Consider the following 21,551-nt stretch of genomic DNA (forward strand, 5'->3'; position numbering starts at 1 on the left):
CAGATATAAAAGTGTATTTTTACACCAAAAATCCCAAAGAGCTATTTGCTAACACATATATCTTGGCATGGTGTGTTCTTCAGTGGTGGAATAAAAAGTGACCAGTGAAAAGGCCGAGGTAAAAATAATACAAATTATTCAAGAAATGGACTGAAAATCAGTGACCACAGGTCTGATGATGGGATGAATGTTCAGTATGTGCAGAGGTGGTTAGGTGAGGGGAGCCACGTGTAAAACATGGCGGAGGCTCTGTCGTGGTTTGGAGCTGCATTTCATTTGTATCAATGCACAAAGTTACCATCAGGCTCTTCATTAGCATGTAATGATCCCAATGATCCACACTGCCACTGCAGGAAAACCAACCGGGCTAAACATCAGCTCATTAACATTTTACAAACTCTGTTTTTGCCTTATTTACTGTAACTTCATGTTTCATTCAACTCGCTGCATCTATTTTTCTAGCAAAATATAAAATAATTAACATACTATTACTGCTATTACAGTGTTGTGGCTGAAGTCATGTGGAAGAAATTTCACTCTTTTGATAAACAATGTAAGCATACCTTGTGATGCACATCACTACGGCAACAATGATGGCGATCTGCACGGCACCGATGATGGCGGCGATCAGGACGTAGTGCAGCTTCTGTCCACTGGGGACCACGTAGAGGATGTTGAAGTCCTGAGGCTCGTCACACTGAGGACCTTTGTATCCTGCGTCACATCTGAGTCGGACATACAACATGACTGTGTGATGTGATGTCACATGTTACATACTTTAGGATTCTGTAATAGTTTTGTGTTTGTTTCATGATTTAAACTTTGACTGTAGTAAAAACAAACAAACGCTTCATTTTTATGTATTTATTTGAAACATTTACAGTAGAGGCAGTTACAAACCTGCAGGTGGCCATGTTGTACTTGTTGATCTCACATTTCCCGTGAACGCAGAAACCAGAGAAGCTGTCGGCACACGGGATGGACATTCCCGGGTACAAACCTTCTCCGTGATCCAGAATCCTGGTGTCTGAATGAAAGAAACACAAGAAATCAGAGACACAAGGTTTTATACAGGTGAGAACGATAAAGAGATTTTTTATTATTGATTTACATTTTATTACATATTGATTTATAGTTTCTGTATCAAACACAAATCTTTACCACAATACTGATAATGATTTGTTAGATTTTCCTTTGTAAGCTCTCCATTTTCTTTAGTTTCTTCACTTTTTTCTATATTTAACTGAACAAATCTTCTTCCATAGTTTGTTTTGTGATGTATTTATTTTGTTGAACTAGACTGTTTTTCACATTTGGCTTAAACTGATCTCACAGCAGTTTGTGAAACAGTCACAACCTTAAATCTGTTGATTTGTGTTTCTGGACAGCGACCCTGAACACGACGTTTAATCTTATATGTCTTCAAGTACACAAAGTGAATGATTTTCCATTTTAAAAGGCAAAAGCAGTTTGTATTAGGAGCTCAGAGGGATGGTGGTAGACCCACGATCATACACACCACAGATTTTCACACATCATTTAAATCCATTATAAAGAGGCTCATAATCAGCAGCCTGTCACCTGGTTTGGTGTTAAACGGTAACGGCCACGTTTATTTTAAAGCTTCGTTTGAGCCTCCTCAACGTCTCAACCCCAGATTTCTGCTTCTGACATAAAACATATTTCCAATTGAAACTCTTTAGGACAAATTTGTCCTCGCTGGCATGAAAAAAGACCATTTGTGTGAAATAAACAGGAGACAATAGATTCACCAGATGATGATTTAAAGGCCTGAGACTGGGCTGCTGGAACACAGTGATTTCCCATCTTTGGGGTAAATAAAGCACATCTGACTTTATTTGATCTTATATCATAATGTCGGAAATTTATGAAAAAGTGGACAAAATATTCAAAGATATATTTGGTAAATTTGAACACAGACATGTTTTATGGAGTTTGACTGTGACGTCGCTCATCTTACATTCAATTAATGAACATTATTAATATAATAACAATATACTGTTAGTTTTTTAACGTTTAAGCTAAACTTGGTAAAACCGCTAAAAGGAGATCTACATGTTATGCTCCTAATAACAATAACAAATGAACTGCTGTGCCACAAACTGAGTCATCTCCTGTGAGCTGCAGCGCTGTACGAGCGCATAAATCATAATAAGAAGTCACACAGAGCTGTCTCATCGTGCTATAATTCACTGCAGTCTTAGAGAAATAGCTGACAAAGCAAACTGTGTTGCTCATTAAAGTGACTGAAACGTTATATACCAAATCCACATTAACATAAAGAAAGCTGTTAACAAGAAGCCGTCGGTGTGTGCGTGTCACCGATTTTAAATTCTGCTGTTCGCCATGTTTACGACGCGATGACATCTCAGAGATTCACAAGCTTTAAAAAGTGTCTGAGTGCTGCTGGATGAAACGTTTGAAAGAGATTATAGGACAGAAGCCGGGACAGACACCTGTTGGTTTACTGAGATCAGAGTTTTGTAACCTTCATCTTTCAATTTAAGACAAAACTCCTCCAACGGTGACATGTTTCTATAAGCCTGAGCTCCTCTAGTCTCTAGCCTCCTCTAGACTAGAGTACTCAATGCTTTTACTGTCACTGCTTTAGCTTTTTGTAACCAGACATCTGCATCCTCACCTGCTATTAACTAATCTCAGAGCAAGAAGCACCCTCCTTTATTCTGCTTCTGTTCACCGATGGGACCACAAGATCCTAAATGAACATGATACTGCGTTTAGTAGCACCTGGTGCGAGCAACTGAGCCCATGAACCCATCAGGAAAATGTTTAGTGTGGTCACAGATCCAGTGAGCAGCAGGCAGACTTCTATACAGCCTGACTGACAGTGAGAGCAGCGCCCCCTGCTGGCTATGAGGAAGGATTCGTGACTTAAATCCACGTTTTACATCCAGACTGAAGTAAAACCACAGACAGTATAAAAGCCAGGCGTAGCTTCTGGGTCTGAAGAGTAGAACAATTGTGCATTCTTTTTAATGGCAAGCAGGGGGCGCTCCGTGTGGCAGCAAACCCTTCTGTTTCTGTGGAAGTCTGTTGGAAAACGGAGCTCTGCCCTGATCCTAGTAAACACTTTCCTGATGAGATAATGAACTTCCCTGCTTTGGTTCATTTTGAAAAAAACATCAAGCCCATTTTATAAATTTTATTCCCTCTTAGAGTCAGAAAAATCGATCTTTTATTCCGCCTCTGGTAAAACATTGTTTTAAAAGTTTTTTTTGTGAGTGAACTTCTTCGAGTTGCACTCCCTTTTTGAGCTGAGCCTTGTTAACCTTTCACTGTCTTTGGGAGCCGTGAGTGATGAAAGCTTGTAGTGAAGGGCAAGTAGGGACACGCCGCGGTTTGATTCATTCGTCACTGAATGATTTATTTATTTGAAGGACAGGCGCCGATGTGCTGAAGGTCACCTGAACGCAGCACAGAAGGAAACGCTCAGCCTTTCTCAGCTCTTTATCGGAGGCAGAAATGTGTTGCTGTGTCCTTCCCTGTTTGTGATGTAGACAATGCCGCAGTTTAATCCTGCGCTTCTTTTGTCCGAGTTAAAACTCGGAGCGAAGGAGCTGCGGAGGAATCGCTGCCCCTGAGACGTTTCAGGCGGTGATGTAAATGCACGGCGAGCTCTGCAGATAATAAAACGCTTTAGATTTTGTTTCATCTCCTCTTTGATCTCCAGACTCAACACTTGCGTCGTGCAGCTGATGGTTTAGGCTCTGAAATGCCCTCATTCTGCTCCTCTAATCTGCATGTTGATTTATGAGAAATCACACAGTCACACCGGGATCAGGCTTAAAAAATGGTGTACTTTCTTTCTTTCAGATTCGCAGCTGTGCATTTTGATTTCCTGCCCCCCTCTGAGGACCTTATTGTGTATTAAGGAGATTTTCATTAGGTTTTATCCTGCCGCTGTTGCTCCTCAGCAGGTTCAGACGCAGGTTAACAGGCTGCCGAAAGGCCGCAGGAAGTTTTACCGCATTAGAGGCAGGAAAAGTGGATTTACAGTGTGGTTATATAATACGGACAAATACAGAGTCCCAGAGGTTGTTAATGTGCAGACTGTTAGCCATGCTAGCAGCTCGGCTCCATGCATATCCATCACATAAGCTCGCAGTGACACATACTGACACAGACTGAATAACAAGTAGACGCACTGACATAAAATTCAGTCTATGCTCCTGTCTGGATGGACGGCGTCCTGTAATTGTTCATTTAATGCCACCGTTAGGTCAACACACCTGTGGTATGAATGCACCTGAGCTGCTAATCTGCACTGACAGGAAACGCTGTCGCTGCCAACAGTAATCTGATTCCTGAAACTATTTTTTCAAGATTCAGTTTGACTGTTGTCACATAAGCATGATGCTAATGATGCTCAGGTTTGAACATGGAGAACAAAGACACTGATGTACAGGTAAGAGCAGATGTTTGTTTGTATGTCATCGTGCTGAGACACCGCACAACATCTTCCTAATGGGATCATCTTTGGTCACTGGAGGCTGGCTCCATCAACACAGACTCTCATGTTAAAATGTCCATAAAGGGTTCATCTTTTAAGGCTTTTCTAACAGCTGCACGTAGCTGTTAGCACTCTGCTAACTGGAGTCACTGAGCTCATCCATGTTTGTGGATTTGGAAGGAGTCTGCTCCACTTTTGAGGAGTCAAATTTAAATGCTACATTTTTATTTTAATCGGTGCTAATTATCAGGTACAGTTTACAGATGTATCTTGTAGTGTTAGCTGATAACTTGCTACACTATCCTCTCCTCTACATCATTTTTTGCTTTGTGATCCACGCTGGAAATCACACACAGTCAGAGCAGTTTACAGTAGATTATTTTTCTTTTTCATTTGTATTGACTATAAATACAAAAACAAGTGTTTGGAAAGCTGGATGGAGCTTTGAGGGTGTTATGCTATTTTGTGCCTGAACCTCTACAACACAGCTGGAGAGGGCAGTGTTCGTATGACCCACAGGGGCAAAATAATAGGGGAAAAATCAGCTGGAAATAAACTAACATTATCCTTTAACTTGCAGAGTCCAGCGACAACCTGGTAAAAAAGGAACATGAGCCGTGTTGAGCTTCCTTACCCAGGACGTTTCCTTTGAAAGGGCTGCCGTCGTCTTTCTTGCCCTGTTTTTCTTTATCAGCTGCAGGAGAAACAGAAGGATGGAGTCGGTTACATTCAGAAATCCTCTCTAAATAAGCACCAACAGTTTATTTTTTCCCAACGTGATGGAAAAAAAAAGGATTTCAGTGTTTGCATCCAGGCGACGGCTTGAGATCATTTCTATTTCCTCGGGTGAAACCGACACCGCCTGACCGCTTGACTTCCTCTTCGCTGTCTTGCATCGTGTCTTTTGTGATCTGTTTATTGACTCTGTGTGTGTGTCTGTGTGTTTACTCTTCAGGACAGACTAAAGGAAGTGAAAGATGTCGGGGGATGTTTACTCGCCATCTGAGTTTCGCTCTGTTAGAGTCGAGGTGGGTCAATCTGATGGTCTGTGTGTGCTTTGTGTGGCCAACAGTGGTGGGTGCCAATAAACAAAGAAGCAGCAGGGTTTGGGTTCTTGTGTTGTTGTGGTTATTTTCCTGTCGACAGGCTTCATGTCTTCATGCCGTCTGCAGGAGGATCTGCTGCGAATGTTAAACAGGGCATACACTCCGGTTTGTATATCTATCATTGTGGGGACCCTGGTAAACATATAGCCCTTTTCCATTGGTACCTGCTTAGCTCGGCTTGACTCGGTTTGTAGAGTTTTCCTATAAGCTGGTAGAACCTGTTTGCTCAGCGCGGGTCCCAATTGATCCGAGTCGATCCAAAAATATGACGTCAACAGTAGCCAGTGAATGGCGTCACTCGACGAGTCATGAGACTGACTCCTTCACAAAAATTAAAATGCCACTTTTGAAACCCGGCAACGAGGAAAATGTGTTGCATAAAAATGATGGTACGAGACTTTCAGCCGCATTATAACAACAACCCCATGCACATAGGAGGTACTCAATTGTAATGGAAAACAAACAAAACCAAGTAGAGTCGAGTCGAGTCGAGTAGATACTAGTGGAAGAGAGGCTGTGGTGGACTCCCAGGACTTTGGGAGTCCACAGCTCCCAATTGTTTGATCATAACCTTTTGAATCCAGTCATCAGGATCAAGAGTTAGAGTTTAGTGAGAAACCAAGAACACCGTCTACTCATTAGCTTAATTATCAACAATGTAACTCAAAGTCTTTACTGAGACTTAAATCGACCCAGGGCTGTTCTCACAGGGGTTATTTTTTCATACTCTCAATTCATTATTTGATACTTTGGCCACGTTTGATATGATTATCCACAACTGGAACAGTGTATACATGTAAATGAAAAAAAGAAATCCAAGAAAGATTTTATTTCACAGGGAACAAATTATAACAGCAAAGCTTTCTATTGACTTAAAATCTCTTTTGACTCTGTGCGCGCTCACATAAAAAGGGCGTTTCCTGGGATTTATGACTCTTCTTCACAAAATGATCCCTATGAGTGTCACCTCCTCCATTCAGGAACTGGATACATTTAAACGTGAACAGTTACTGTCCCACGGTTTAATAAAGAAGATGCTTCAGTTTGTCAGCAGATCAAAATGAAATCAGTTTCACTGATTGAACAGATGTTCTCGATGTACGGTTCAGCAGTGTGAATAAAGGACTCAGCAGCAGATTAGATCAAGTATAAAAACATCTACACCGTAACCATGGTGATTTAGCCAGCTAAGACGGGAGACACTTACAGTCTGAATTTTCTATTTTATAAGGTCAATATAGTTCACTAAGCCATCAGTCTGACTTCATAGTATACTTTTCCACTCAGATCCTTATGTTGGTATTTGAAATCAAACCCAAAGTGAGGATGTAAAAAACCCACATTCTACAAAGTTGTCCTCATAATGCACTAAAATGCACTTGGTCTCCACATAGACATATGTATACACACACACACACACACACACACACACACACACACACACACACACACACACACACACACACACACACACACTCATCCATTTTTAATGCTCCATCATTCCTGAGGAAATATTGACAGAACTCTCTTTATCTCCGTCTTACCCTCCCCCTCCCTCCATCAGCACCTCCCCAAAGCCTCATTGTTTCCCATCTTTGCTCTTGTTCCCCTTTTTCTGTATATGCAACCAAAAAAATAAAAATCAGAAAACAGTCTGCTGATGCAAGAAAAATATGAATGACCAACGGTTATAATAATTTTATGTGTTATAAGCAGAAGTATATGGACACCCTAGACCAGGGGTGTCCAACTCCAGTCCTGGAGAGCTGCTGTCCTGCAGCATTTAGATGCATCCCTACTCCAACACAGCTGAATCAAATGGTCTGATTACCTCTTCAGCATGCCATCAAGTTTGGCAAAGGCCTGTTAACAAGTCAGTCATTTGATTCAGGTGTGTTGGATCTAAAAGCTGCAGGACAGTAGCCCTCGAGGACTGAAGTTGGACTGAAGCTAATTAAGCACTTTTTTTACTCTTTTATACTTTTTTACTGTATATTGTGAATACAAACACAAGTTGTAGTTTGAAGCTGACTAATAACCAAAAAATAAATTGTCAAGTTACCATTATTGGATTTAATTTACTTTACAATTCCCACATAAATGGTTTAACCACTTTAGTTCTTATATAACCACTAGTGGTGGATGTGACGTTCCCAAATTCATTACTATTCACATAAAAATCAATAACTGGTACAACTGTGGGTTTAGTCTTCTTTAAATATTCACATATTTATATCTAGATATCAACTAATATTCCATTATGTAAATGGAAAGTTTTCCAGAAATTAACTGAAAGATTTGGGATCTATAAAAACATCAATATACAAAATATGTTTCTGGTGGACTAATTTACAGTTAAAGTTAATGAGAACAAATACACTGACTACGCTGTCAGTGTATCTGTCAGTGTATTTGCAACCCACCACCAACCCAGTTGGTGGTGGGTTGCAAAGTGGCTTTAGGAAGCTAAGGGGCTAAATAATGTGTGCTAAAGATTTGAAAGTAGGCATGCAGAGCGGTGTCAAATGAGCCATTAGCTTTTATCTGACTGCCTGGTAAAGTCAAGAACAACAGCTTTTGTCTTCTTCACTTGTTCAGAGTCATATCTTTAGTTATTTCTGGGTCCAAATGAGTGACAGATTATTATGCCAGGGTGACTTCCTGATGGGCGATCGTGGCTCAAGAGTTGGCACTTTGTCTTGTAATTGTAAGGTTGCCGGTTCGAGCCCCGGCTCGGACAGTCTCGGTCGTTGTGTCCTTGGGCAAGACACTTCACCCGTTGCCTACTGGTGGTGGTCAGAGGGCCCAGTGACACCAGTGTCCGGCAGCCTCGCCTCTGTCAGTGCGCCCCAGGGCAGCTGTGGCTACAATGTAGCTTGCTGTGAATGTGTGTGTGAATGGGTGAATGACTGAATGTAGTGTAAAGTGCTTTGGGGTCCAGGGACTAAGTAAAGCGCTATACAAATACAGGCCATTTACCATGCAAATCTTCTCTAGCACCAGCACTAGGAGTACACTAGCTTGTATCATCTCCTGGTCTCGACTCTGTGATCTTTCTTGTGTAAATGAGTGAAAATATCATCAAATGGCTGAAATGATTCATCCATATCATGAGGTTAGTTATTAATATGCTAATGTTTGGATCACTCACAATGAAAAACTCTTGATCCCAACAAATCATGAATGGTGCTGATAAAAAGCTGGAGTGGTAGAGAATTACAGCTTTTGGGTTGTAATCAGTTAACAAGCTTATGTGAACCACAGGTCCAGATTCAGCCAATGTTTGGCCTCCACTGCTGTGGAATAACAGGATCAATGTGTTCAAATCCTTTGAATTTGGCTTCTTGGCTGTGGTGCACTGAGTCACTGGCCTGCTGCCCTGAGGAAATAACAGATCAGAGAAGGTGGCAGGTGCTCTTCACCTCAGGGTGCAATACCTCCCCTCACCACCCACTCACCCTCACCTGCCACCTCACTGAGCCAATCAGATCACTGGCCACCTAAAAGCAATAACCACTGACAAGAAATCCATAACTCTTCCCGAGTTAGGGTCTCCTGCTGGCACCTGCAGAGAGTGCATCTCCAGCAGGACGACATATTGTGATTCAAGGTGAGTCCATCAACATAAATCAGACCAGAGGCTCAGAGCTGTACCGAGGCTGGAGGAGCTCTGGGTGTTGGCACAGACTCCGAAAAACATCACACAGCAAACTGTGACTGCAAATGAGGTTTGCATCTAACACTTGCACCTCATCCTCGGCTCCTCTGAGAGGAAGAAACCTTCAGTGATGGTTCAGAGGAGCTCTGACTCATCGCAACGGTGTTTTCATCTCTGCCATAAAAAGATGCTCTGCATATTTGAGAATCAAACATGGGATTAAATATATAAAACTGTGAGAAATCAGTCAGAAAAAGAGGGGAACTAACAGGCAGCACAAAGCTGGAGGATGTTGATGAACTTTTGGACTCCTTTTTCATGTTTTTTGGCTTTAATTTACTTTTTTTAAAGCTTCTGAGACAAGAAACCTACAACAACACTTTAAAGAGAAAAACCTTTACAGTTACAAATGTCATTTAGAAGCTAATTAACTTTAGGCTTGAAGTTCATTCAAGTGTAAAGTCCAAGTCAGAGTTTTGCAGTCACAAACTGACCAGGAGCATAAAAAGGTTCAAAGTAGTCTCACTTTCACCAACAGTAATGCTATTATGATGCCTTTTAATGAACTCAAAGTAATGTCGTTTTATTTAAGTTTTCCTCCATTTTATTGAAAAAGAAAGGAAAAACTTGTCAAAGACTGTGCATGTGGACATGAACCTCCTTATGCTCAGTAGGGGGCGACTCCTCTTCTTTAAATGTACAGAAATATGACAGATGAAGGTGACGTCAGCACACATGTTCTTGATGAGTTCATGCTGTCAGTCACTAATTGGACATCTTACTAAATATAACAGGATATTTATTCTGAGTTTTTATCCTGTTTGGGGTAAAACACACAATAAACAGACCCTCAGTCTGTTCTATAAACTCTTAAGTCGAGGGTTACTAATAAGCACGATTACAATAACAATGTCCATATATGGTAATGTTAGGGAGGAGGTTGGGGTCAATGGATGGGTCATTTTGATGACTCATATTTCCTATAAAGATGATCATTCCGGTTCATAAGACAACTGCTGTTCATGTTATCTTCTGTTCATATTAATTCTCTGTTACAGTGAGTCATGCTACATTTGTGCTCTTTATCTGCAGCGATTCGTGGAAACACTTTGATTGAAGCATCATCGAGACTTTACTAACCAAACGGTGATGTCACAGGGGCAGAATTCATCATAGCATGTTTGACATACCATGTCAGCACCCAGCAGTTTGTAAAGTCCTGCTGTGACTCCCTTGCGATTAAATTTTTCACCATCCTGGCGTCTGAAACCAGATTTAATGAGTGAGTCATTACCCAGTGAGCATATCTGGATAATAAGCTTTTTTGACAAGTACAATTGCCATAATTTATAAAAAGAACTCAGGGTTTTATTGACCTGAAAGTAGAGACTGAGACCCGAAACTCAACAACAGGAAAGTATTTACAGAGGTTCTTCTACAGGACTCGCTTTTTGGCAATTGGAGGTAGTTTCACTGGTAGCTACCAGAAATAATTCAGGTTTACAACAGTTCTGTGTTGGCTTCACTTTTCAGACCCACAAGCCACATCCATCTTTTATACTGTCTGTCTGGACTATGGGTATGCAGCTTACCCAGACATGCTTGTGCACAGTCCTCTAAAAGAGCAGTATGATGATGCTAGGCATCAGTTAAATAACAAAAAATAAAAAAATAAAAATGAAAGATGAAAACAGCAGTATGAAAAGAACAAAGAAGAAACGGTCGAGTTTTCACAGTTTTTAAAATGAATTCAAATGGAACCACTGTTTGGGAGTGAAGTCAGTATCCCCGACCACTTCCTGTATGGCTGTTGCTTGGTTGTGAAATTGGTCACAAAGAGGTGTTGGGATTTTTTTGGTTTCTGGTAGGCTGCCACAGTTGCCACAGTTTGTATGGAAGATGCCAACGTATCTGCAAACACAAACTACTCACTAAGTGGGGTTGAAACTATGAAAAGTCTGATGCAAGTACAAGTTTGCAAGTTGTTTAATTAAGGCAGAATTTTTGTTTTGAAGGCAACATCCTACATTTTAAGTTTTCACTACCACTCAGTAGTTTGTGTTTGCAGATGAGTTGGTGTCTTCCATGCAAACTACAGGTGACCACAGCAACCTGCTACTGACCAAAGCAGTTGTAAGGAGGTTTTTGTTGAAGCACCATGTACCTCATCTTGCTAATGTGATTTATTTCCCTCTCATTTAAATGACTTTTAAATGAACATCCCTACAGGTTATGCGATTCATATAAAGTCTATTATTATGGTGGTGTAGTTGCAGACTTCCTGTTTGATTGAGCTTGATGGGAACTCTTTCTGGTAGTTTTCTGAGTTTTCTGGTAGGTTCCAAGTCTCCCTGCATTTTCTGATGTTTTGATTGTCTTATAGCTTTACCTGATAGTTTCACCCGAGTACTTCAAGGCAGAATGAATTCTGTTGGTTAAGAAAACTATAACAAACTATGGCCTTTTGAAATTTGAGAGTTATTCTATTAGCGATGGATAAACAGCTAAGAAACACTGGAGTTAAATTCAGAGGTTATGGCTCATATTGCTCTGTAGCTGGAGGAAACTGATCTGAACTTGAAGTCTCTGAGTCGGTTCACTCTACTTAAAGTTGCAGTACAACAAACTAACTCTGCTTCCTGCCTTGAAAGCTGATTTCTGACTGATGGTATTTAAACCTGCTGTTGGTGCCAAGCAGGCCCTGCGTGTCAGATTATTTCAGGATGTTAACAAGGTGTGGATTAATTTCTTGCGGATTAAAACTGCGGCCCCTGCATGCTTGATTTGCTTCTTAATTGAAAACACCGGTGATTAGATGCATTAATTTGTCTGACACGGTTTCAATAACGAGGCTGATTTATGAAACGGTCACAGTCGTGCAGTCGGCAGTACTCAGCGAGCCCTGAACGCCATCAGTCCTGCATTTTACTACATCAGCAAGTTAATGTGAAATAATGACCCACGCCTGCAGCCAGAGGAATAATGCTCAAGCTGGAAGATTTAAACAGCAGCAGTGATGGTCTTGAAGTTAAACAACTTTTTGAAAGTGAGCTGGAAAAAAAAGGAACGAAGAACAAAAAGTTTCAATCAAATAAAGACAATAAGGACTAAACAGAAAGAGAAGTGGACTCATATAAGAATGTATAAATATTTTCTTTGTTATGAAAGAAAACAGAACTAGAAGGAAAAAGTAAAAGAAAAGTAAAAAAAGATAGAACAAGAAATTTAGGAGGTAAAACTGAGGAAGGGAAATAAAAAGAGGAAAACCAAAGAAATCAGGAAAGAAGGAGAGAAAAGGACGAAGACAGAAAAAGAAGAACATGAAATTCCAATAATGGAAGGACAAAAAACAAATCTGGGAAGAAAAGAAAAGTTCAGTAAGGAAAATAAAGAAGAGTCAAATACGAAGAAGTGAAATGAGTACTAAACTTCTTTGTTTCATCCATTTAGAGTGTTTTTCCTTTCAGGGCGGTTTATTGTTGAAGAACGAGCTTATTTCATAATCCACACAGCTGATGGCGACCGTTTTCTGAGATTCAGTGAGATTTTCCAATCTGGATCGGATCAAAGAGCCGTGGAGGCGTTGGCGGGCGGATTTCTGTCTGAACACAGACCGACGAAGCTGAGAGCTGCTCGACTCGCTGCAGTCGAGGTCAAAGGTCGTCGGAGCGGCTCAGACTGTTTACAGATCATCATGGAAGCATCAGCAGAAGCTTCGCTGAGCCACGGGGGATGAGCAGCGAGGCTTCAGCTCCTCATCAAGACTTCATCTCACAACGTCTTTTGTACCAAAGCCACAGATGTTTCGTCCACGGAGTCACGAGCACGAGAGGCCACATCTGTTGACTAGAAGTTATTTTAAAAGGCTTTAAATGATGTGATTATCTCATGTGTGCTCCATCAATAAGACCAGTTTATCAGGTTTTAGCTTTTCTTCATAGTAACCTGTGATAGTTATCCTTATGACAGCTGTATGTAATGCACATTTATACTGTCAGACTCAGTTATTGTAAGCAGATCCGACATGCGACTCACCCCTGACCTGGGAGCGGTAAGAAAGCAGAACTCAGCTGAGAGAATTCAGACTCAGAAACGAAAAATGGCGTCAACAAGCTAACTTTAGGTTCATCAAATGGTTCTGACAGGAAAGATCAACACAGCATTTAAATGTCTCTTCAAAGTCATAAATATATATCAATGAAGAAACCAAAACATGAGGAATCAGTCTGTCTGTAAAGTCGGTGACGGTGCCTGATGAGGTTAATCCAACTTTGCAAAGTGAACGATTCGTTTGCTGTGAATTTGTGACTTCAGACTCGGTAAACTCCAAATCATTTTCTTTAACTATTTAAGCCTCCTCAGGTTTATTATGAGAAATGGATTTAACTTCCTGTTTCTTATTCGATCCTTAAACAAGCCTCTGGGGATCGTTGAAACGCCTTCATATTCAAGTTGTGTGTCTTTAAAAGGTCAGTCGGTGTTTATTTTTCTGAACATTGATTAGCTCTGTGGACACGTGGAGCACAAACCAGCGCTGTGTTTGCTGCAGGTCAGGTTTATAGGAAAAAATGGAAACTGAACCATAATTAATGCTTTGTGTGACAACAAATGCCTCGTTTCTATCACACAGGAGGGACCTCTGTTCATCGAAACCCTCCGTTTTCTGTCACAATTGTCTCCAGAGATCCGCTCTCCTCATTGGCTGACAAGGGTGCTGGCGTCACTTATTCACACAGCGCTTCCTGCTGGCCGCCACAAAGCTGCACGTGGAGCTTTGAATCCTCCGCCTCCACCCAGTCGCTCATTCACGTCAGGAAACAGCGTGATGACAGAGAGCTCAGAGAGCTGAACAGACTGTGGGTGGAGGCGCACGCCACCATGATGGAGGTAAATCAAAAGCTTAACAACAGACACTCGGAGATGTTTTACATTTTCATGTGCAAACACAAAACAAAAATCACAGCTTGGTATCTCATCGCTCGGTGTCACAGGACACCATTACTGTCAGAAACAGCTCAAAACATGAAGACGCGCAGAGGCAATGATGCGTTCTTATCATGAAAACACACACACACTTTGAAATAACTCTCTCCTGATGCAGATAATCACACCAAATATCAGGATTGTATGTGCAACTGAAACAAGCCCAAGAAACTCAATATTTCTTCCTGATCTTAGAGAGGAGTCAGCAACTATTTTGCTTTTAGTCAGAACAAAACACCCCCGCTGCAGCTTCGAACCCATCGTGCACCGTGCAACAGCACCAGTGTAAATGACCAATGTATGATGGGTCATTAAAAAGTTCCAGGAATCAAACACCTCACTGGATTCAAATTTGCATGCAAAACAGGAACGTAGCCAAAGTGACGTCACCCACCCACATTTTTTAAACAGAATCTTCAGCTAGCACACTAAGAATATCGCTCTAATATCAGAATCTTTATTGTCATTGTAGCAATGAAACACTGAACAACAAACTGAGGCCCAGTTCTCAGTATGGACACCGGTGTAATCATGGCTCAAATAAGTGGATCAGATATCAGTAACAAGCCGCTCGGTTCAGTTCAGTGCTCTGTTTGCTCGTGGGAGAGCTAATGTAGCGTGACAGAAACTGAGAGCAGCTTTTACTTCGTCTTTCTCTTTCAGCTCCACATGTGCCAGAACATAAGTAGCAGCCAGGTGCTCCTAATCAATGCACCTGATTAACTGATCACGAGCAGGTTTGAGCGCCTCTATAAAAGTGACAGATTTGCTGGTCTGGAGAATTCAGGTGTGTGTTAACAAAACACAATCTTCCCAGGAGTGCACGGTTCAAGATCACGCCATGCTGATCTCAAAGAAAGCGCAAAAAATCCAAAGAGCTTCATTTTAGACTCTACAGGCCTCAGTTAGCATGTTAAAGGTAAAGTTCATAGCAGGACAATTAGAAGACTGAACAAGAATCACTTGTTTGGAAGCGTTTCCAGGAGGAAGGTGCCTCCAAAAAAACATGGAACAAAAACAAAAACATCTGGAACGATGTTCTTTGGACTGAGGAGACCAGAGAGGAGATGTTTTGGCCATAATGCACATCCACAACTGCAGAAAACTAAACACAACCTAGAAAAAGTTGCATTTCCTGCGAAAATGCAGCGTGAATGCCGTGTAGTGGAAAACTGAAAAAAATCTGAAAACAGCAGAAGAAGGAGAACTATCTGCTGAAAACAGCTGTATTTGAAAGGGTACACTGAACAGTGTCAATAAAGCAGAGTACATGCAAGTTGGGAAGATGTGCAGCAACCGCCACAGGTAGGATTCGGACCTGTGCCACTGGATCTCACGGCGGCTGCTCATCCCACTGAGCCAAACCAGTTCTGGTCCCAAACAAAGATATGATGAGAGAAAAAATGTGCACTGTGCAGAAGAAGCTGAATTGTTATGAAAAGAGGTGAAGAAGCAGAACTTTGTGCTCAAAAGGGGCGAAAAAACTGAAAATTCTGTTGAAAAGGGGTGAAGAAGCTGAAATTTGTCTTGATAAGAGATAAAAAGTTGAACTATTTACTGAAAAAATTGTTGTCACTATTCGAACCCGGGTCTCCCGCTCTGAGAACGGCTGCTCATCTCACCGAGCTAAAACATGGCTCAGTCCGGAAAGCTAAACTGGTGATCACACTTGTAATGTGGTCCCAGTCATCAAAATGGGCCAAAAAATGTCATAAAAAGCTTAATATCTCAAAAAGTATAAAAGTTATGAGCACCAAAAGATATGGCTGGGATTAGCAGAAAGAGATGAACAGTTTAAAGTTTGAATGGTGGAAATGGGCTGAAAACTGAGGGAACAGTTCACCAGCAAAGGTCAGAGCAACTAGAATAAGGTAGAATAAAGTTTAAAGAGAAACAGGATCTCAACATATCAGCATAAACACTTCATTCAGACTGCCAGCGCGGTGGGGGAGGGGTGATGATTTGAGAACTGAACCCCTCTGTATACCAAAGTATTGTAGAGTCAGGAGGCCGTGTGGCTGACAGCTAAATGCTGGCTAAAAGTAAGTCATGCAACGGTCCAGTGATCCCAAGCTGAGCTGCAAATCTCCAAGAAATGGCTGAAAATAAAATGCACCAAAGTCCCGACCTCAACCTGTTTTAAATGTGAGACCTCAGGAGAGCTTTGCATAAACGAATGCTGCAAAAACCAGTGAAGTGAAATAACGCTGTAAAGAAGAGCGTGAGAGACTGATAACGTCATGCAGAAGTTACTGCTGCTGAAGGAGGTTTAACACAGCACTGCATCATGGGTGTAGTTCTTCACAGGACTGCAGAGAGTCTGGGTTGGGCGACAGGGTTCTCTGCAGTCTTAAACAGGCCTTAGAGGGACTGAACTCTAAGCTGCAACAAGCCTGATAAAACTGCATCGTGTTACTGTATCAGCACCTCTGCTTCAGCATGCAGTCAGTCATAAACGAGTTACAGTTACAGCCTCATTCTGTGATTTAAGATGAGATTAGCTTCAACGCATCAACCTGAGCAGCTTTAAACTGCCCACAGAGCTCGTGTAATGCAATCGTGTAATCTCGTTACGCCTTACCGGGGCACCTGCCCAGGTGTTTGACATCGATCTGCTCCTGCTTCATGCACGAGGCCTCTCTGACCAGGCAGGGGTTGTTGTAGGAGTTTCCGTCAGTGGCGCACACCGGGTTTTCATTGTGACCGCTGCAGTCGATGTTACATATGCACCTGAAGGAGAGAGGAGTCGAGTCAGGAGAATAAATGTTGTGTCTTCAGTCTGAATGCGTCTCTGCCACACAATCATTAACTGAAGTGCGTTTAGAGGAACGAAGATGCTGCTCATTAGTCCTCCACAGACCGGCTGCAGATACAAAGAACTAATTTCAATCCCTTTCAAGAACTCCTTCACTCGTGATTAATGGTTTCAAATTTACTCCCAGAGTTCAATGGTGGGACCTAAAAAAAGAACTTTTTGACTCCTATTTCAGTCGATTTTATAGTCTTGTTTCGCTACACTTAATAAGTCAAGTCGAGTTCATTTATGTAGCCCAATATGCCTGGAAGGGTCTTGCAATCGATACAGTATAAAAAGCCTGTTGTCCTTAATCAGATCAGAAAATCTTCCTTAAAAAACAACTTATAGGTAAAAATATGGAGGAAACCTCACAGAGAGAAACAAATATTTTGCTCACATAGAAATCAGGACCTTTATTTACCTCAACTACACAAGTCAAAAGGCCTTGGAGATGGATCTTATTTGTAAATCTCTCAAACAAAGTTTGCAGTGTAAGTGTGTAAAAGCCTCACTTCAGTTTTCATCTGCACTTTATTTAAGTGGATTTTTCCAGTGTCATATTTGTTAGTCCTAGAGCAGCTTTGCATGATTGACAGCCCAAAATAATCCTTCTTTATCTCATACTGGGCCTCAGTTTATCCTGTCTGAAACCAGCTGTTTTACTTCCTGTAAGATAACTCTCTATGATTGGCTGCTGCACACAAACAGAAGGTTTCCCTCGATGACAACAGGAGACTGAAGCTTTGGTGTTGTTGGTGTCAGTTTGTATTTACAGTACACAAACCTCATGGGTGAGCTTTGCATGAATGTTACGAGTCGAACACTCACCAGACGTCCTCCGAGTCTTCGTCACACTCTGCTCCGTATTTGCATGTGCTGCACTTGGTGAACTTCTTCCCGACGTCTGAGCCTGAGCCCTCGTCGTCTGAGGGGTGCAAAGAAGAAAACTTTAAGAATGACTGGGCCTTTAAACAATAATGATTATTAATCTGTTTCTTTTTACAGTTCAAGTTACTTTTTGTAAACCCCTTTTGGACCAGAAGACGGTGCAGTGAGCAGTGATTTATACCAATATGTACCAATATTAGTCATGGAAGCATTAGCTCAGTTTTTGAAGAAAATTCTACAAAATACTATCACACACTGGTATCATGTAGTTATGCTATATGGAGGTTTTTTTTATAAAGGAACACACACATTAGATTCCTTAGGGGTCATTTTGAGACAGGACCCCGTTTCAATCTCCGGTCGCGACGGGAAAATGTTGTTTCCCAACCAGTTGGCGACTATCTGGCAACCACTGGGTGAAAGGGAAAAATGTGCATTACGACGGGTTGCTGGCAGTCGCTAACGGGAAGCTAACTGTTGCACCAAAAAGTTCCTTGTGATTGCAACTTCTACTATGACGGAAGTGTGTGTTACCACTGAAACCAGCACATTTCAAGAAGTGCAGCTTTCACCTTAAAGGTGAGCATTTTCCATTTCTGGTTTGTCTCACATTTCTCGAGTGTCACTGCAGCTCAGAAAGGAAATGGGCAACCGGTGTTTTTATTCCTGTGGGGCCAAACCTTAGGCCAGGAGTGTCCATCTCCAGACCTCGAGGGCCGGTGTCCTGCAGGTTTTAGATGTGTCCTTGATCCAACACTGATTTAAATGGCTAAATTACCTCCTCAACATCTCTTGAAGTTCTCCAGAGGCCTGGTAATGAACTAATCATTGGATTCAGGTGTGTTGACCCAGGGTGATATTAAAACCTGCAGGACACCGGCCCTCGAGGCCTGGAGTTGGACACCCCTGAATTAGGCAGACGAGTACATGAACATTTTTAGCTGAAATGCTGCCCCTGGTGGTGACAGTTTTACTCAGTTCACAGTGATTCACTCTGATCCAAAAGTTCAAGGCCTGAACTGATACATGCTGGGTTTGTTTCTACTCTTAACTCTGTATGAGAGCAAAGAGAGGGGATTTCCCTAATATGGTCATCTCAGGCACAGGAAGTCCCACCCACCTTCTGTTTATCTGGTGCCTTAAAGAGAGCTAAAACAGCTTGTTTCATACTGCAGGTGAAGCAGAATAGGCCCTCTGTGTCACACTGAGTACTGGTGAACCAGACATTGACCTGTTTGCTCTTCCTATACATGAACCCAGGACCTGTGACTGTTTAAACACAGTTATAACGTCTGAATAAATTCAGCTTCACCGTAAAGGAGGAACCAGTGAAGAGGTGTTGTTGAACACTGTTACTGAGGAGCGGAGATGAGAGCTTGTACTGTGAAAAGTGTGCCGTTATTCACCTGCGACACTCTGCTTGTTGTTTCTCCAAAAAACTCGTTTTAATTTCAGCGCGCCGTCTGTTTTGCTCTGCTGGCTGTGAAACTCTTTATTCATCACTTTCCCCTCATACTTAGCTTTTATTATTATTAGTTGTGCACATCTTTCCATAACAGAAACCTGATTTCATTTCCAAAACAACCTCCAGCTCACATCAGCTTCTGTTCCGGTGAGCGCCGCCGTGCCCTTAACACCGCAGGCGCCGTTTTCCACCATCAACACGCGACACGGCTCACGCGCTTTTCTATCAGACACAGCTGAACGTGTGAAGAGGCTCCCGAAGCTTATTGGCCAAATGGAAACAGAGACAACGCGTTATCATCTTATGATATTATTATTATTACCATTACAGGGGGATGCGTTTAATACCATCTCGCATGACGGCGTCTATTTTCCAGCAGGGAGCAAGTTCAGAGCAGATGAGGCGGTAACAACCCACAGCATCAAATATCAAAGAGCCGCGGGGATTATCCCAACCCGCCTTTCATCAAGGGAGCAGTTTTCATGATTCATCAAGTGTAATTTTGTCATGTAATAGAGGAAAAGCTCAGAGCCATCAAGGGGACGGAGATTAATCCGCAGGAAATGTAACAAGCATCCTCAAAGCTGCGCCCGGAGCCATTAAAACATCTATTCAACCTTAAAATCCAAAGAAAGGTGAGATCAGAGCTGCAGCTCCACTGCAAACAAGCAGCACCCTCAAAAACACTGAAAACAATACGTCCAAGTACATACACGAGTACATGTATAAGCAAGAGAGCCTTTACTCCACAATCACAGTGTTGAACAAAATCACCAAACACTCATCTTTAAACCTTCAGTCTACTCTGATTATTACAGATTTAGATTTAGTAACATTTAAAATAAAAATATCAGAAAAGGAAGAATAAAGATTTCAAGGAAGCTTTAAATAGAAAGTAAAAAAAGTCCTTCAACTCTAGAAGTTGCTTTTGAAACCAATCCCAGAGGATTTTATTCTGAAGGGTTTTCATTTAGGATGACATCAGATGATAATCCTTTTAATCTAATTCTGCACCTGCATCAGATTCATCCACCTGATTACCTCGTATCCAAGTTTAAAAGATCATATGTTCCTTTCTACTTCCAATTTTAAAATTTTATGAGAATCCTAGATTTGTATTATTGTTGTCAGTGTTTATTGTAATGACTTCTCGCAGCCCATTTGCAGTACCTTCATGGCCCACTGCAGGGCTGCGGGCCACACTTTGGGAATCACTGATTTAGTTAATTTGATTTGGTCCAAATTTAACTCGAGGTTTTATTACTTGTTTAAAAAGATGCTGAAAAAGTGACTCAGATTTATCATCAACTTTTAGGTTTGGCTGAAAGGTGAATGATGATGTCGGCTTTTTAGGATGCTGGAAGACCTCCGTATGCATACAAAGCCTCTGAGCAATTTTCTACTCTGATGGTTCCTGAATGATGTGGAAGGCCAAGCTGTGCTTTAGTGATCGCGGCTGCTTAGACTGCTGCCCCGCAGACCCAGACCTGATGGACGGTGGGTGGAGGTCCAAACAGTAACCACAGACTAAATAACTGGATTCAGTTTGGTTCAAAAGGTTAACTAGTGAGTCTCAATCAAACACAGCTGTAGTTTTTAATTTCAACAGTTTCATCTTTGAAATACGACTGTAACAGGAGCATAAACACACCGGTGTCTCGAGCACTCGCCAACACTTTTATTGTCTCCACAGACTTTAAAACCACAGCAAACACTGCAGTGGAGACATATACGGTACAGAGCTCACATCGTCATACTACTTTCCTTGAAATGTTTATTCGATGATGATACCAGGCTAAATCTATCCTTAACCCTTAAATTTAAGCAGGTGAGAGGTTGTGAGTTAATTACTCCAGATCATCATCAGTCAGTTCAACGATGATGATATCTGGTTTATTTCCATTTGTCTGTCTGTGAAAGGAAGCGAGCATCTGTCCGCACATGTCGCACATCAGCAACCGTTACTGTGAAATGTTGTTTCACATAACAGGAGCTGGTCAGGAGGACTGTGGCAATATCTGAGTTTTTGTAAGTAAGTCTAGTTTATTTATAAAGTGCTTTTCACAGACATGTGTCACAAAGCGATGCATAACAAAGTAAATAAGAACTGTAAAAACTATCAAATCAAGACCAAAATCAATGCAAGAATAGAAATATTCACA

General features: G+C 41.6%; 1 protein-coding gene across 1 annotated transcript in view; it reads right to left on the reverse strand.

Annotated features, from left to right (window-relative positions):
• The window catches only part of tmeff1a (transmembrane protein with EGF-like and two follistatin-like domains 1a), a 102,339-nt gene that overhangs the window by 3,672 nt on the left and 77,116 nt on the right, over positions 1-21,551 (reverse strand). The window contains exons 5-9 of the mRNA XM_031735142.2: positions 17,865-17,961; positions 16,821-16,969; positions 5,127-5,186; positions 901-1,027; positions 564-725 (exon numbers count right to left, since the gene is read on the reverse strand). Of these exons, the coding sequence (XP_031591002.1) occupies positions 564-725; positions 901-1,027; positions 5,127-5,186; positions 16,821-16,969; positions 17,865-17,961 (595 nt within the window). The remainder of the gene's footprint in view (positions 1-563; positions 726-900; positions 1,028-5,126; positions 5,187-16,820; positions 16,970-17,864; positions 17,962-21,551) is intronic.

The sequence above is a fragment of the Oreochromis aureus genome, linkage group 18 (genome assembly GCF_013358895.1).
Source record: "Oreochromis aureus strain Israel breed Guangdong linkage group 18, ZZ_aureus, whole genome shotgun sequence".
NCBI lineage: Eukaryota > Metazoa > Chordata > Actinopteri > Cichliformes > Cichlidae > Oreochromis > Oreochromis aureus.